Source organism: Sorex fumeus, unplaced genomic scaffold (genome assembly GCF_029834395.1).
Source record: "Sorex fumeus unplaced genomic scaffold, SorFum_2.1 ptg000034l, whole genome shotgun sequence".
Classification (NCBI taxonomy): domain Eukaryota; kingdom Metazoa; phylum Chordata; class Mammalia; order Eulipotyphla; family Soricidae; genus Sorex; species Sorex fumeus.
In genome coordinates this window covers 33,002,217-33,016,724 of record NW_026606091.1, presented here as the reverse complement: position 1 = coordinate 33,016,724, position 14,508 = coordinate 33,002,217, and the positions used below count along the sequence as shown (strand labels likewise).

At 56.2% G+C, this 14,508-nt stretch overlaps 1 protein-coding gene across 1 annotated transcript in view; it reads left to right on the top strand.

Annotated features, from left to right (window-relative positions):
• ANKS6 (ankyrin repeat and sterile alpha motif domain containing 6) overlaps positions 1-14,196 on the top strand; it is a 47,418-nt gene extending 33,222 nt beyond the window's left edge. The window contains 5 exon segments of the mRNA XM_056117126.1: positions 2,331-2,390; positions 2,392-2,515; positions 4,407-4,474; positions 7,151-7,267; positions 13,992-14,196. Of these exon segments, the coding sequence (XP_055973101.1) occupies positions 2,331-2,390; positions 2,392-2,515; positions 4,407-4,474; positions 7,151-7,267; positions 13,992-14,096 (474 nt within the window). The 3' untranslated portion in view covers positions 14,097-14,196.
• The last annotated feature ends 312 nt before the right edge of the window (positions 14,197-14,508 follow it).

Below are 14,508 nucleotides of genomic sequence, written 5' to 3'. Positions count from 1 at the left end.
GGGAGTTTGCCTTGCACGCAGCCAACATGGCCGACCCAAGTTCGATTCCTCCGCCCCTCTCGGAGAGCCCGGCAAGCTACAGAGAGTATCTCGCCCGCAGGGTAGAGCCTGGCAAGCTACCCATGATGTATCTGATATGCCAAACACAGTAACAACAAAGTCTCCAATGGAGACGTTGCTGGGCCGCTCGAGCAAATCGATGATCAACGGGAGGGCCTTTACCTTTACCTTATATACATGTATACTTTATGTTTTTGCAGTACTGCATAGACTATGCATTTGAGCATAGACAGAAATGCTCAGATGTTGCATTGTTGTGCAAAGACCAAACTCACTATCCACGAGACCACCTTACTATGAGTAACTATGAGTAACCTAATAAAATCATGAGGAAGAAGGAGCAGTCCTTCCCCCCAGGAGCACTGCAGGCAGTAAATAAGGCGGGTCTGGGGAGCCACGCACTCCCCAACCCTATGGCGGCCTCAGTGTCCAGATAGAACCCGGCCGAGAGTGCAGGACACTGGTGAAGTTTCAGGAGAAGCGAGATGCTTCGCTCCCAGCACCATCACCAACCAGTGCTCCTGCCTTAAGGGAAGAGTTGGGACTTCACGAGCAGGGGGAAGGGGGTGGTGAACGCCCACCCAACCCCAAGCCACAGCATGAAAGGGGCAGATGTGGCAGTGAGCCCTGGGTTCCCAGCTGCCCGCCAGTGTGATGCCCCAAGAACAGCATGTCAGCTCTGTGCCAGCTGTGCCAGCTGCCCCCATGCACACCTGGTGACGGGTCTGTCTGCAGAGAGCTGGGCAGGACCCTGCGGGATGTCTGAGTCACAAACCACCAGGTGAGAGGAGCAGCTGGTGTGGGTGCATGGGGTGCAGGATGGGCCCTGGGCTGCAGCAGGGGTGGGAGTGAAGTTGGCCATCTATAGTATGGTGAGCCTTGGGGTCTCGGGTCCCCTTCTTCCTTTGGAGAGTCGTTCTGGGGCTGGGTACAATGGCAGGACCAGAGGGAGGGGCTCACGGGAGCTCTGTCTTGTCAGGGCCACTCTTGAGTCAGTCTAAGATCATTTCGGGGGGGGGGGGGGGGCTGAGCGATAGTACAGCGGGTAGAGCGTTTGCCTTGCATGCGGCCATCCTGGTTCAATCCCTGGCATCCTATATGGCCCCCCGAGCAATGCCAGGACTAATTCCTGAGTGCCGAGCCAGGAGTAATTCCTGAGCATCGTCGGATGTGACCCAAAAAAGTAAAAAAAAAATATTTCAGAATAAAAAGGCTTAAAGATATTTGTGGTATATCTATCACTATCACCCCGTTGTTCATTGATTTGCTTGAGCAGGCCCAGTAATGTCTCCATTCGTCCCTGTCACGTGCTACTGTAGCCCGATGACATATTGGGGGCTCTTTCAGGGTCAGGGGAATGAGGACCATCATTGTTACTGTCTTTGGCATACCGAGTACGCCACGGGTAGCTTGCCAGGCTTTGCCATGAGGGCGAGATACTCTCGGTAGCTTGCCAGGCTCTCCGAGAGGGAAGGAGGCTTTTGGAGCAGCCTCTAATCACCTTTACAGGTGTTCCCAGTCAGGCATATATGCGGGCAGGATACTCTCAGTAGCCTGTCAGGTTCTCTGAGAGCGAGAACTAGAGAATAACAGGTCGCGCGGCCGCAAATGCCACAAATATATAAAGTATTTACTGAACAATCGGTTTGAGGCTCTTCGTGTTCGTAGAACAAGCAGACGCCATTGGGCTACACTAGCACGCGACAGGGTCTAATGGAGACATTACTGGTGCCCCTCAAGCAAATCGATGAGTAACAGGATGTCAAGTGATATATTAAGTATACATATACATATGTATATATATATATATATAAAATATCCATGGCCAGGGAAAACAGGGGTTAGTAGGACTGCTCAGTGGTTGGAACTAACCACAAGTATGTGTGGGGCTGATGGTAGGTTAAAAAAAAATGAAAAAAGGCTTAAAGAAAAAGATCAACAAAGCTAAACCACCTGCATGTAGGAGGGCGTTCTTTGGTCCAGAGACGGGGTGCGGGCCGTCTCTATGCGGTCATCAAGGGTAGCTGATAACCTGCACTCTCCCTTCGGGGCAGGGATAGTGGAGAGCAGGACGGGATGCTGGCCAATACAGTGGGCGCCCCTCTTCCCCACCCACCTCTGCTTCCCCTGGCACTGCGCTCAGAAGGTGCTTGCTGCTTGGTCTGTTTCCTGAGGCAGGTCTGGCCCTCCTGAGTGTGGAGGGAGAGGTGGTCAGTGTGGCCTCTGCCCTGCGGCTGATGGCACGGATGTCTGTCTGGTCTGACCCACAGAAGCTGGAGCTGAACAAGCGGCCTCCGTCGGGGGCCTCCAGCGCCTCCAAGAGCACCTCCCCCCACCCTCACCCCCTCCCCGTCACCCAAGGGCCACGCGGCCGAGTCCTCAGTGTCCTCCTCCTCGTCCCACCGGCAGTCCCGGAGCAGTGGGGGCTCAAGCAGTGGCACCATCACCGACGAGGGTGAGTCCCCTCCCGCATTCCACCGTGACCTCCTCGGTCACCCTCACGGCTCTGGGCCGGCTTTGAAAGCTTCAGGCTGACAGCCCGGCCGCCCCCGCTCCTGTCCCCACGCTTGCTTTGGGGCTCGTTGAGCTAAAGCTATTACAGCCTCCTGCAAATCGGTGTTGCAGGAGGAGTGGGGAGTTTTGTTTGCACGCGTGAGCACACACACGCGCGCACACGCACGCACGCCTGGAGAATTGCTTCCCAGACCCCAGGTGTGTAGGTGTGTGTATCCCCCTGAGTCTGTGCAAATCCCCATGGTCTTGGCTCCGGGTAAAGGACTTTCACACTGGGCTGAGCCAGAGTGAAAGCAGGAAATGGGTCGGGTGTGGCTTCCTGTGCGGTGGGGTGGGATGGGGGGTCCCTGTCAACTGCTCCAGGGGTCCTCCTCTCCCACTGATGGGGGGGTGCTCTCCAGGGTGGCAGGGCTCTCCCCAACCTCCGCACACTGATTCCTTCCTGTCACTAGCAGCTCCAACTGAGAGAGGTCCATCCTTAGCAGATTGGGCAAAATCTTGGGGTGAGGGTCATTGGTCTGCCTTGGCCCTATGACTGGGGCGTGTGGCCACTGTAGCTATGTGTGTCCTGGGAGGGTGGGCCCGGTTTATCTTCCCTCCTTTCCCTTGGTTGTTGCCGTGATGACTTGGCAAGGGCAGGGGTGGGGGAGTATGCACTTGGTTCCAGTGCGGAGGGATCACACACTTTTTTATTTTTGGTGATGGTGCCAGGAATCCCCAAAGGTGATCTCTCAGCCAGCTCAGAACTCAGCATAGGGCAGGGGGCAGTGCTCGGGATCAAACTCAGCGGCCTTGGGATTAAAGGATAGATGCTTTCCCACTGAGGTTTCCTGGGGCCCCTGCTGGTGGCCAGGGTCAGGGTTGGGGTCTGCCCTGCCAAGTCTGTGGATTGGGAGAGGGAGAGGAGCGCCTCAAAGGGAAGCTGACAGTCTGCAGTGATTCTGGGCGGAACAGAAGTGCTGGGGGAGAGCTTTGGAAGCTGCAGGCGTGGGTTACATGTACGGATACACAAATGCACACTCACATGCACCACGCACGTACATATACACACACATGCACATATACACGTACACACACAAACACCACACACGCATACTACATACACATGCACACACCACATACACATACAGGCACACGTACACACACGTGCACACACATACATGCACACACACATGCACACCACACACGTACACATGCACACACACATGCACACACCACACAATTGTACACGCCACAGACATACACATGCACACATACCACACACACATACACATGCGCACACACATTCACACACATACACATTCACACACACATACATGCACACACATCCCTTCCTACTGGCCCTGCCTCTTCAGATTCTGCCCTCCCTCGGGAGGCTTTAGTCGATCCCCCAAATTCAAGTCTCCAGCCCCCCTAAAACTCTTTCTCTGGAGAGCCAGAGGCCTTGCTGGCGGGAGAAGCTCCCACAGGTGCAACCTCAGGGCCGGGAGAGCGTTCGGAGCTGCTTGGGGCGGATGGCAGCCGGGGCTCCCGGACGTTGGCGGTGGTGGTGGCCATAGTGGCAGTGAGGCCGGCTGGTTCATAAAACACCCCAACCCTCGTCCTCAGCGCCACTCGGCCCAGGGCCTGGACCCACAGAGTGTGGGGGCAGGGGCCCCGGGCCAGCCTCCAGCTCCCCTCCAGCCCCTGCACATGCCCACGCTCCCAGCCGAGCCCTCAGACTTCCATCAGGAGTCAGATGGCACTTCTAGGGGAGTTTGAGCACCTGGTTCTCAGGCAGTCCCCCAAGTTCTGAGTCGGGTCTGTCTGTATGCTTTGCCCCCCCTGCACAGATGAGCTGACTGGAATCCTGAAGAAGTTATCCCTTGAAAAGTACCAGCCCATTTTCGAGGAGCAGGAGGTAAGAGTGTCCTTCTTGAACGTGTCGGTGCTGATTCCTGCCGTGTGACAGACAGGGCCATGGGGAACGGAGGTTGTCGTTCCATGCCCCAGCGCTGGGGCAGGTCCTGGGAGACAGCCCAGGAGACAGAGCTGGTGCTGGGCCCGTCTTGTTCAGTGGGTCACAGTAGGGCTTGGGGACCTTCCGACTGGTTCTGTCAGAACGGAACTCTTCTTGTCATGAGCCTGGTTCCGGCTCCGCAAAGGGTGCGTCCACCCTGAAAGCAGCCGCATGGAAGGGGACGGCTGAAGCAAAGGGGGTGAGAGCAGGTGAAAAGCATGGGCCAGTGCATCTCTGAGGCCTGTCTGGATCTCACCGTCTCCTAGAACTCATCCGACAGAGTCCCTGTCTGCTTGGAGGCTCACCCCATCGCACTGAAACCTGCCTCCCAGCTGCCGTTTGGCAGTTCTGCATGGACCAGCCATGTATTGTTGGATACTGTTCACACACACACACACACACACACACACACACACACACACACCACACAGAATCCCCCTTGCCCGGTCTGTGGCCCAGAGAACCAACAGCTGTGTCTGTACAGAAGCTCCTTGGCAAGATTCACGGCTGTGTTGGCCATCACAGCCCAAGGGGGACACACCCAGCCATGCCTTCAGCGGGCAGGTGCTTTTAGCAGAGGGGCGTCTGCTGCACTGAGTTCTCAGGGGTCAGAGAGGGCAGCAAGCTGCAGGTCAGGTAGAGGCCCTGTCGCATGAGGCCCGGTCCTGTTGTTATGTGGCGTCCAGAAGCAGCTGCTCTGTGAGGCCAACCGGCTGGACCCTGGTTCCAGCAACGAGGAGGGGCCGGACTGTGAGGATGAGAAAGAACCAACGTTGAGGCTATCCCCAGAATCAGTGGCTATCTCATACTTAGTGTTTACTAAGTGCTTTGTCTCCCAGGAAGCTATTAAGATTTTTTTTTTTACCATTTTTGTCCAAATAACCCCCTTCTGCTGATCCATCAGCCCCTGGAGGAAGTGGGGTTCAGTTGCTGCTTTGGAACCTTCTGGCGCCCAGTGCAGGCCATGGCAACGGGTGTGACTCCTGCAGCCGGGAGCATCCCTGAGCCGGTGCTGGTGCTGTTGAGGAGTTTGGTGCTTTGGCTCCAGGAGCAGGCGCTGGCCCCAGGCTCCCCTGCCGGCCTGGCCACTGGGCCTCGCACCCAGGCCTGCTGCTGGGCGAGACCTCAGCCATGTGCTTTCTCCTGGCCCAGGAGGCTGCCCAGCGTGAGGGGCTTGTGCGTTCGTGCTTGTGTGTTCTTCTGCCCGGAAAAGGACACGGAGAGGCCCCGCCTGCTCTCGGGAAATCCCGCTTCTGACTCTGGAAGTGCCTCTGTTTCCCACGGGGACGCGTGCTGTGACTCGTCCCCTCTTTCCCCCTTCCTTCAGCTGGGCTGCGGGGGGCAGGGGGCCAATCAGTGGGTGCACCTCCCCCAGGCCTGCTGGGATGGGCCCCTTCAGCGTTTCCAGGGGAAGGCAGGGCGTGCGCCCGGTGGGTTTGCTGCGGTCTCTGTTCACTGACAGCCGCCCCTGGGCCCTGGGGATCAGGTGGCACAGAGGGAGGGCCTGGAGTTCCTGCCAGAGGTGCCCTTACTGTGCTGTGAGGCGAGCTGAGGCCTTGCCGCTTCCTTCCTTTCCTCTCCCCTTCCCTCCCTCCTTCCTTCTCCTTCCTTCTCTCTTCTCTTTCCCTCCTTTCCTTTCTTTTTTGCCTCCCTCCCTTCCTTCCTCTCTTTCCTTCCTTGCTTCGTTCCTTTTCTCTCTCTTTCCTTCTCCCTCCTTCCATCTCCCCTCCCTCCTTCCTTCCTCTCTCCCTCCTTCCCTCTCTCCCTCCTTCCTTCCCTCCTCTCCTCCCTCCCTACTTCCTCCTTCCCCCTCCCTCTCTTCCTTCCTTCCTTCCTTTCCTCCCACCTTTCTTCCTTCTTCCTTCCCTCCCTCCTTCCCTCCTTTCTTCCCTTCCTCCTTCCCTTCCTCCTTCCCTCCTTCCTTCATTTCTTCCCTCCATCCCTCCTTTCCTCCTTCCCTCCTTCTTCCCTCCCTCCCTCCCTCCCTCCTTCCCTCCCTTCTTCCTTCCTTCCCTCCTTCCCTTCTTCCCTCTCCCCCTCACTGTGCCATCCTGGGGATCAGAGCCCCATCCCCCGCATGCACAATGCTCACATAGCTCATGGAACTTTCTCTCAGGCCCTGCTTGTTGACTTTCTCTGTCTTTCCACAGTCTGCCTCTCTCTTGTCCTGGGAGAGGGAAGCGTGGTGAGTACCTCCCCAGACCCACCTTTTCTGCACTGTCCCCCATAGTGCTCCAGGGACCACCATCCCGGCATCCCCCTTCTAACCTCGAGACTTTGCCGCCATCCCCACCCCCACCGGCTGTCCCAACTGTCTGAGTCATGGCTGCCTCTTCTTCTCTATTTCCAGGCTGTTGTTTGCCAATGCCCTGGGGGTCCTGAGCACCCCTGGGGCTGGCACTAGCCAGTGCTCATCCTTGCCGTGATTCCAATTAAACTTTCAGTGCTGAGTCAGGAGTGGAGAGCGGTTCCCTCCTAGTGCACTTGCCACCGGTGGGCACCGAGACAGCTCCTGATCCCAGCACTGGGGGCATGGGGAAGGAGCTGAACGTGACCCCCCCCTCTCCCCCACCCCAGGTGGACATGGAGGCCTTCCTCACCCTCACCGACGGTGACCTGAAGGAGCTGGGCATCAAGACGGATGGATCCCGGCAGCAGATCTTGGCGGCAATCTCAGAACTGAACGCAGGCAAGGTACTGTCCTTGCCCTGTCCCGGCGTCCCGCAGCTTAGCGCCGCCTCGAGATCACCAACCCCCGTGGCGCTTCTTCCAGTCAACTGAAGCCATGTGCCGGCGCACTCAGGCTGTGGACGGGCTCTGGCCTGCGGTGGCACAGTGTCCCCGGGCAGCATTCCAACCCCCTGGAACCTCGTGGTCCTGCCTGCCGGTGGGGTTTGGGATGTTGGCTGGGCTGGAAGGCACAGGCAGCCCTAGGACATAGCCATCGTTGGTCTGTTCGTCTGTCACCTTTCTTTCTTTTTTTCTTCCTTCCTTCCTTCCTTCCTTCCTTCCTTCCTTCCTTCCTTCCTTCCTTTCTTCCTTCCCTATTTTCTTTCACCCTGGGACATAGCCATTGTTTGTCTGTCTGCCTGTCACCTTTCTTTCTTAATTCTTTCTTTCTTTCTTTCTTTCTCTCTTTCCCTCCCTCCCTTCCTTCCTTCCTTCCTTCCTTCCTTCCTTCCTTATTTTCTTTCACCCTGGGACATAGCCATTGTTTGTCTGTCTGCCTGTCACCTTTCTTTCTTAATTCTTTCTTTCTTTCTTTCTTTCTTTCTTTCTTTCTCTTCCTTCCTTCCTTCCTTCCTTCCTTCCTTCCTTCCTTCCTTCCTTCCTTCCTTCCTTGTTTGTTTGTTTTTGGGTCACATCCAGCAACCCTCGGGGGTACTTCTGGCTCTGCACTGAGGAATTGCTCCTGGCCACGTTCGGCAGACCATAAGGGATCAGACGGGGTCTGCTGCGTGCCAGGCCAGCTCCCTACGCCTTGCACTCTTTCCCTAGCCCAGGCTGGGCATGTTCTAAAGGGGAAGATGCTTCAGCTCAACTAATGTCGCGTTGCGGGTGGCAACGACCTTGGCTTACGACACTTGCCTGTGTTTTGGGGGCAGAGTCGTCCCGCGTCCCACTGCAGCCCCCTCACCTCCGGACCCCTCCTCCCACCCCGTCGCCCCAGTTCTGCCGTCAGAACCCAGGGCTCTGTTTGGGTTTGGTTCTGCTGGTGTGTCCTCGTCATCTCGGGGGAATGACATCACCCACTGTTTGTCTTTCTCCTTCTGACTCAATTTGCTGAGCATAATCCTAAGGCGAAGCCTTTTCCTTCCCGACCTCACTATTTGCTCTCTTCTTCTCTAAGTGGCCCGCACCTCCACGTGGCTCCCCCGTTCCGGGGCCCAGGCAGCCCGAGGCTCAGACCGGTCTCCAGCAAGGCTCCTGGGGAGGGCTGACACCCAGGGGCTGAGGCTCGGAAGGTGGATTCACCTGCAGGAGCTCTGCAGTCTCGGGAGCGTAGCTGTGTGTGTGAACAGCCGCCCTTCGTCTGCGGAGTCCCAGGCGATCTCTGCTCAGAGCCCTGAGCACGTCCCATCTGGTCGTTCCGTTAATCCTGACAAACACACCGCCCGAGCTTGGTTCATGTTCAGATGAGGATGCGGAGGTACAGAGAGGTCAAAGAACTGGCCCGAGCCAGTAAGTGGCAGAGCCGGGATCAGCGCCCTGAGTGTGTGTCCCGACCTTGCTGCCGTCCTGCCACCTCATCAACCCGCAAGGAGACACACGGGAGAGGCTGCTTGTGCCGGGGATGCTCCGGGGGAGAGGCCCTGGGGACTGTAGAGGCTGGGGCTGGTAGGCACTGCGGGGAGGAAGAGGGGAGCGGGGTGACCATGGGGCAAAAGAAGCATGGGTGCCACGACCCTGGGGGGCATCAAAGGCCTGGAGGGGCGCGGAGGCCGGAGCTGAGTCTGCAGGAAAGCACGGGCTTCACCCATGTGAAGATGTATGGGTGTATGTTTATGTGTACACACATGTATACACAAGCACACACACACATGCATATGCATGCACTCTGGTGCTGGCCACATATATTCCTCTCTCTCTTTCTGTCTCTCTGTCTCTCTGTCTCTCTCTCTCTCTCTCTCTCTCTCTCTCTGTTTCTGGCTCTCTGTGGCTCTGTCTCTCTGTTTCTTTCTGGCTCTCTCTGGGTCTGTCACTCTGTCTCTCTGTATCTCTCTCTTGGTTTCTGTGGCTCTCTCTAGCTTTCTGGTTCTCGGTCTCTCTCTCTCCTTCTCTCTCTCTCTCTCTCTCTCTCTCTCTCTCTCTCTCTCTCTCTCTCTCTCTCTCTGTTTCTCTTTTGCTCCCAGGGTGGTTCTGGGTGACCTGCTCAGGTGGGTGAGGGCTTCAGGGAGAGGGGAGTAGGGGAGCAGGGGAGCAGGGCTGGGGTGGGGCCAAGACTCAGGAGCTGTAGGGCCCCCCCTCTCCTTCTCAGCGGGGCGGATGTCTGAGCCAAGGCAGGGATGGAGGAGGGAGCCTGGGGTCAGTCAGTCGGGTCTGCAGGAGGGAGGCAGCCCTGACAGGGAGTCACCCATGCCTGGCCCGGAGTCCAGAGGTGCTAGTGCCTCTGGGACCTCCCCGCAACCCTCTGTGGCTGTGGCTTTCAGAATGTGGATGTGGATGGCAGAAAGCGAAGCATTCCTGCCCGTGTGCCAGCCTGGGGAGGTGCGGCTATATTGGCAGGGTGGATGGAGGGACGCAGAGGCCCGCTGCACAGGAAGCCGGTTCCCTGAGCATTTTCCCCATATCAGGCCAGCTGCCCCTCTGTCCCTGCAGCGGTCTGCATTCTCTCCAGGCAGGCCCCGGCAAGGGAAGCCACCCGGACGGCCTGTGCTGAGTTGAGACGGCACCACACAGAATCTGGACAGTGCAAGTGTGTTTCCTACCTCTTGGAGGCTGGACATGGGGGTGGGGGGGCAGGGGCGAGGTCGGGTGCTGGCAGGGCCAGTTCTGGCCAGGGCCCTCTCTGGTGCCCTCACAGTGCAGAGAACAGAGACGCAAGCTGTCGGCCACAGCAGCTTCCCAGGCCCCCATCCTGTCTTGAAGACATCTGAAGACCTCGGTGGACGCTGAGAGTCCCCTGCCCACCCCATCACAGGGGGAGAGGCACCGTGTGTGCATCAGGGGTCTCCCTGGGGCCTCCAGCTCACCACCTCCGCTCCAAGAGACAGAGGCACCCCTGGACCGTCTTCCCACCCCATCTGTGCCTGCTCTGACTGTGTAGTCCCAGGGAACTGGGGGGCTGGTCCGGCAAGGGCTGTGCAGGGGAGAAGCTGCGTCTGGTGTGAACGGGGGAAGTTCAGTGTGGCAGGAGCACAGCCGCCCCATTGGAAACCCGGGGCTGCTGCTCAGCAGGGGCAGAGGAGTCCGCAGGCAGAGGGCGGCTTCCTGGAGATCTCCCCGCAGCTTCAGGGCCGCTGGGCCCTGGCACTCCCCGGCAGCACCAGCCGAGCCTTGGGCTGGGAGGTGCAGGCAGCCCCCGGACACTGACATTTGTCGGTCTGTCCATCTGTCGCCTTCCTTCCTGCCTTTGTTCCTTCTTTCCTTTGTTCTTTCCTTCCTTCCTTCCCTTCCTTCATCCATCCTCCCTCCCTCCCTCCCTCCCTCCCTCCTTCCCTCCCTCCCTCCATCCCTCCCCTCCTTCCTTCCTTTCTTCCTCTTTCTTTCTTTCTTTCTTTCTTTCTTTCTCTCTCTCTCTTTCTTTCTTTCTCTCTTCTTTACTTTCTTTCCTTCCTCGCTCCCTTTTTCTCCCTCCCTCCCTCCCTCCCTCCCTCCTTCCCTCCCTTCCTTCCTTCCTTCCTTCCTTCCTTCTTTCCTTCCTTTCTGTCTTCCTTCTTCCTTCCTTCGTTCCTCCCTCTTTCTTCCTTATTTTTCTTCCTTCTTTCCTTTCTTCCTCACCCTTCCTTCCTTTCTTCCATCCTCCTTCCTTCTTTCTTTCCTTCTTGTCCCTTTCTTCCTAATTCCTTCCTACCTTCCTTCCTTATTTTTTCCTTCCTTCCTTCCTTTCTTCCTTCCTTCCTTGTTCCTTCCATCTTCCTTCCTTCCATCCTTCCTTCCCTCCTTCCCTCCATCCTTCCTTCCCTCCTTCCCTCCATCCTTCCTTCCCTCCTTCCCTTTTTCTTTCTTTCCTTCCTTTCTTTCTTTCTTTCTTTCTTTTTCTTCTTTCCTTCCTTTTTTCCTTTCTTGCTCCCTTTTTCTCCCTTCCTTCCTTCTTTTCTTCCTTCTTTCCTCCCTCTTTCTTTCTTTCTTTCTTTCTTTCTTTATTTTCATCCTTCTTTCCTTCCTTCCTCACTCTTCCTTCCTTCCATCTTCCTTCCTTTTTTCTTTTCTGTCCCTTTCTTCCTTATTCCTTCCTACCTTCCTTCCTTTCTTCCTTATTTTTCTTCCTTCCTTCCTTTCTTCCTTCTGTCTTTCTTCCTTTCATCCTTTCTTCCCTCCTTCCCTGCATCCTTCCTTCCCTTTTTCTCTCTTTCTCTCTCTTTCTTTCTTTCTCTCTCTCTCTCTCTTTCTTTCTTTCTTTCTTTCTTTCTTTCTTTCTTTCTTGATTTTTGGGCCAAACCTGGTGATGCTCAGGGGTTACTCCTGGCTCTGCAGGAATCACTCTGGGTGGTGTTCAGGGACTATATAGGATGCCAGGGATTGAACCCAGGTTGGCTGCGTACAAGGCAAGCACCCTCCCCGCTGTACTATGGCTCCATTCCCCAGAGCCTAGAGTGTTTCTGTATGGTGATCATAAAAAGCCTGGCTGAGCCATGCGAACGTCAGCACCGTGCTGGCCCTGCTGCCCTGGCCCTCAAGCCACATACCCAGAGCTGCATTCTGCATCCCAAGGCAGCCAGTATGAGAGATGTTTAAGCAGAGATGATGACCTGGCTTTCACTTGTAGTTGGGCCCAAGCCATTGCTTCTTTCTAGTCCCTTTTTCTTTTCCTTTGTGTGGTTATCAAAAAGCTACATAGGTTTTTTTTTTATTGCTAAATTTGCATGGTACCAAAAAGGGACAAGAATTCTTTGAGGAATCACAGTCCAGCTACTCAGAATCTGCCAGTGCTTCTCGGAAGTGCTTTGTGCCAAAGGTTTTTCTTTCTGTGCCCGGGATAAATTTGGATCTATAATTCTACACCCTACTTTCTTTGCTTAACATTAAATATATGCTGTTACCTACATCATTAGGCACTCTCGTCCACACGATAAACTTGCATAGATGAACTAAAATGACTTTTCTGGGTACACCCCTACTTGTTGGATATGTGGATCTGCAGGCTTTCCATAATTCTCTGCTGTGGTGGGCAGCTTCCTGCGTAAGGCATCCAGTTATGTCTTCAGGGTAGGTGTCTGAAACGGGGAAACAGAATCAAAGTGTGTAAGTGAAGGTAAATGGTCCTGGGTCCCAAAGCACTTTGCAAGAGGAGCCAGAGATATCGGCTCACAGTGGGGTCTGATTGCCAAAAGCCCTGCACTTTGGTCAGTATTGAGGACCATCACTTTGGTTTTTGAATTTTTTTTTAATTTGATGGGGGGGTGTGTGTGGAGAATATATTGTTTTCATTGTTTTGTTTTGGGACCATACCCAGCCGTACTCAGGCTTATTGCTGGGTCTGAGCTCAAAGTTCATTCCTGGTGGGGTTTGGGGGACCCCCTGTGGTGCTGGGATCGATCCACGGGTCTACCACACTTGAGGCAAGTGCCTTTCTGTCTGAATGCCTTGGCTCTAATTTTTATTTTTTTCCCCAATTTTTTTGAAGGCAAAAATATTGACTGACAATACTGTTAATTATGGTAGAGTTGCATGCACACAGTGTTCCAACACCACTGCAGCACCGTAGCACTGCCCTCCCGTTGTTCATCAATTTGCTCGAGCGGGCACCAGTAACATCTCACAACAAATGGTGAGACTTGTTGTTACTGTGTCTGGCATATTGAATACGTCACAGGGAGCTTGCCAGGCTTTGCCGTGTGGGCGAGATACTCAGTAGCTTGCTGGGCTCTCCGAGAGGGGCAGAGGAATTGAACCCGGGTCGGCCATGTGCAAGGCAAACAAACGCCTTACATGCTGTGCTATTGCTCCAGCCTACACCCTCCACCAACTTCCCCTCCTGCCCATGCCAGGCGTACCCGCCCCCTCCACCCCCCCCCCCCCCCCCCGTAAGCCCAGTTCTGTAGACCAGTTCTCAGACTCTGTTGCCTTTGGCGGTTGTTATTCCCTTCCTGTGTTTCTTTCAGTGCCACATACGAGAGACCAAGGGCTTTTATGCCGTGTTTGTTTTCGTTTGTATCTGGGGGGCCATACCGGGGTGGTGCTCAGGGCTCACTCATGGCTTCGCACTCAGAGACCACTCCTGGTGGAGGTCGGGAGTGTGGAGGCAGGTAGCTTACAGCGGTGGGGTGACGGGGGGGGGGGGGGCTGCTGTGAAGAGGATTCTGGTGTCTTGGGGACAGGAGTGGGCCGAGGGCAGTTCATTCTGTTACGCTGCGGCAGGAGACTGAGCTCCCACGGGACCCTCTGGAAGTTTGACGGCTGGCAGGAGGAGGCCTGAGGGTGACCAAGGGGAGCGCTCCCTTCCATGCTGTGTGACCAGCCCAGGCAGCCCTGCTGTACGGCTCTGCTCATCACCTGAGAGGCACCGGGTCCGTCACTCACAGCCTCTCCAGCCTTTCCTGGCGGCCGCTGTACCAGAAGGAGCCCAGGGAGGCTGTGGTCCTGCCCCTGCGGGAGCTGCTGGCCCACTCCATTCCTGTTAAACGCGGCATCCTCTCAGCGAGCGCCGCTACTTTCCCCAACACGCTGTGGGGTTTTCGGGTCTGAACGATGCTGTGTCGCAGGAACCAGCGGCTGGAAGATTTAACGAGGCTCTCTCTCTCCGTTTCTTCTGCAGGGGCGCGAGAGGCAGCTCTTGCAGGAAACCATCCACAACTTCCACTCCTCCTTTGAGAGCAGCGTCAGCAACACCAGGGCCCCTGGGAACAATCCCTGTAGCTGATCCTGCGTCCCGGGGCCCACACAGTGGAGGCTGTGTGTCTGCCCGCTCCCCGGAACAGACCCGGCTTGTTCCACACCGCAGTGCCTTCGTCTCTCATTGCTCCGTCGTCCCGCTTCCCTGCCCTGGAGGGTCCTGGCCACGGGACCAGACCCCCCCCCAACCCAAGCACAGCAGAGACTTGTTACCTACTGCAGGTGGCTTCAACAGGGTACCCGCTCCTTTAATCTCGCAGCTCTGCCATCCCTAGACCCTCCCATCCCCCCTTCGTCTCCTGGGCCTTTGCTTCTGCCTGGCAGAAAGAGAAAGAGATGGATGGAGAAGGCAAGGCCACCTCTGAAATGCTTGCTCCTGACTACCTCTAGGCCACTGGCCACTGTCTATGGGCACAGCTTTCCCCCCCCCCCACCACCAC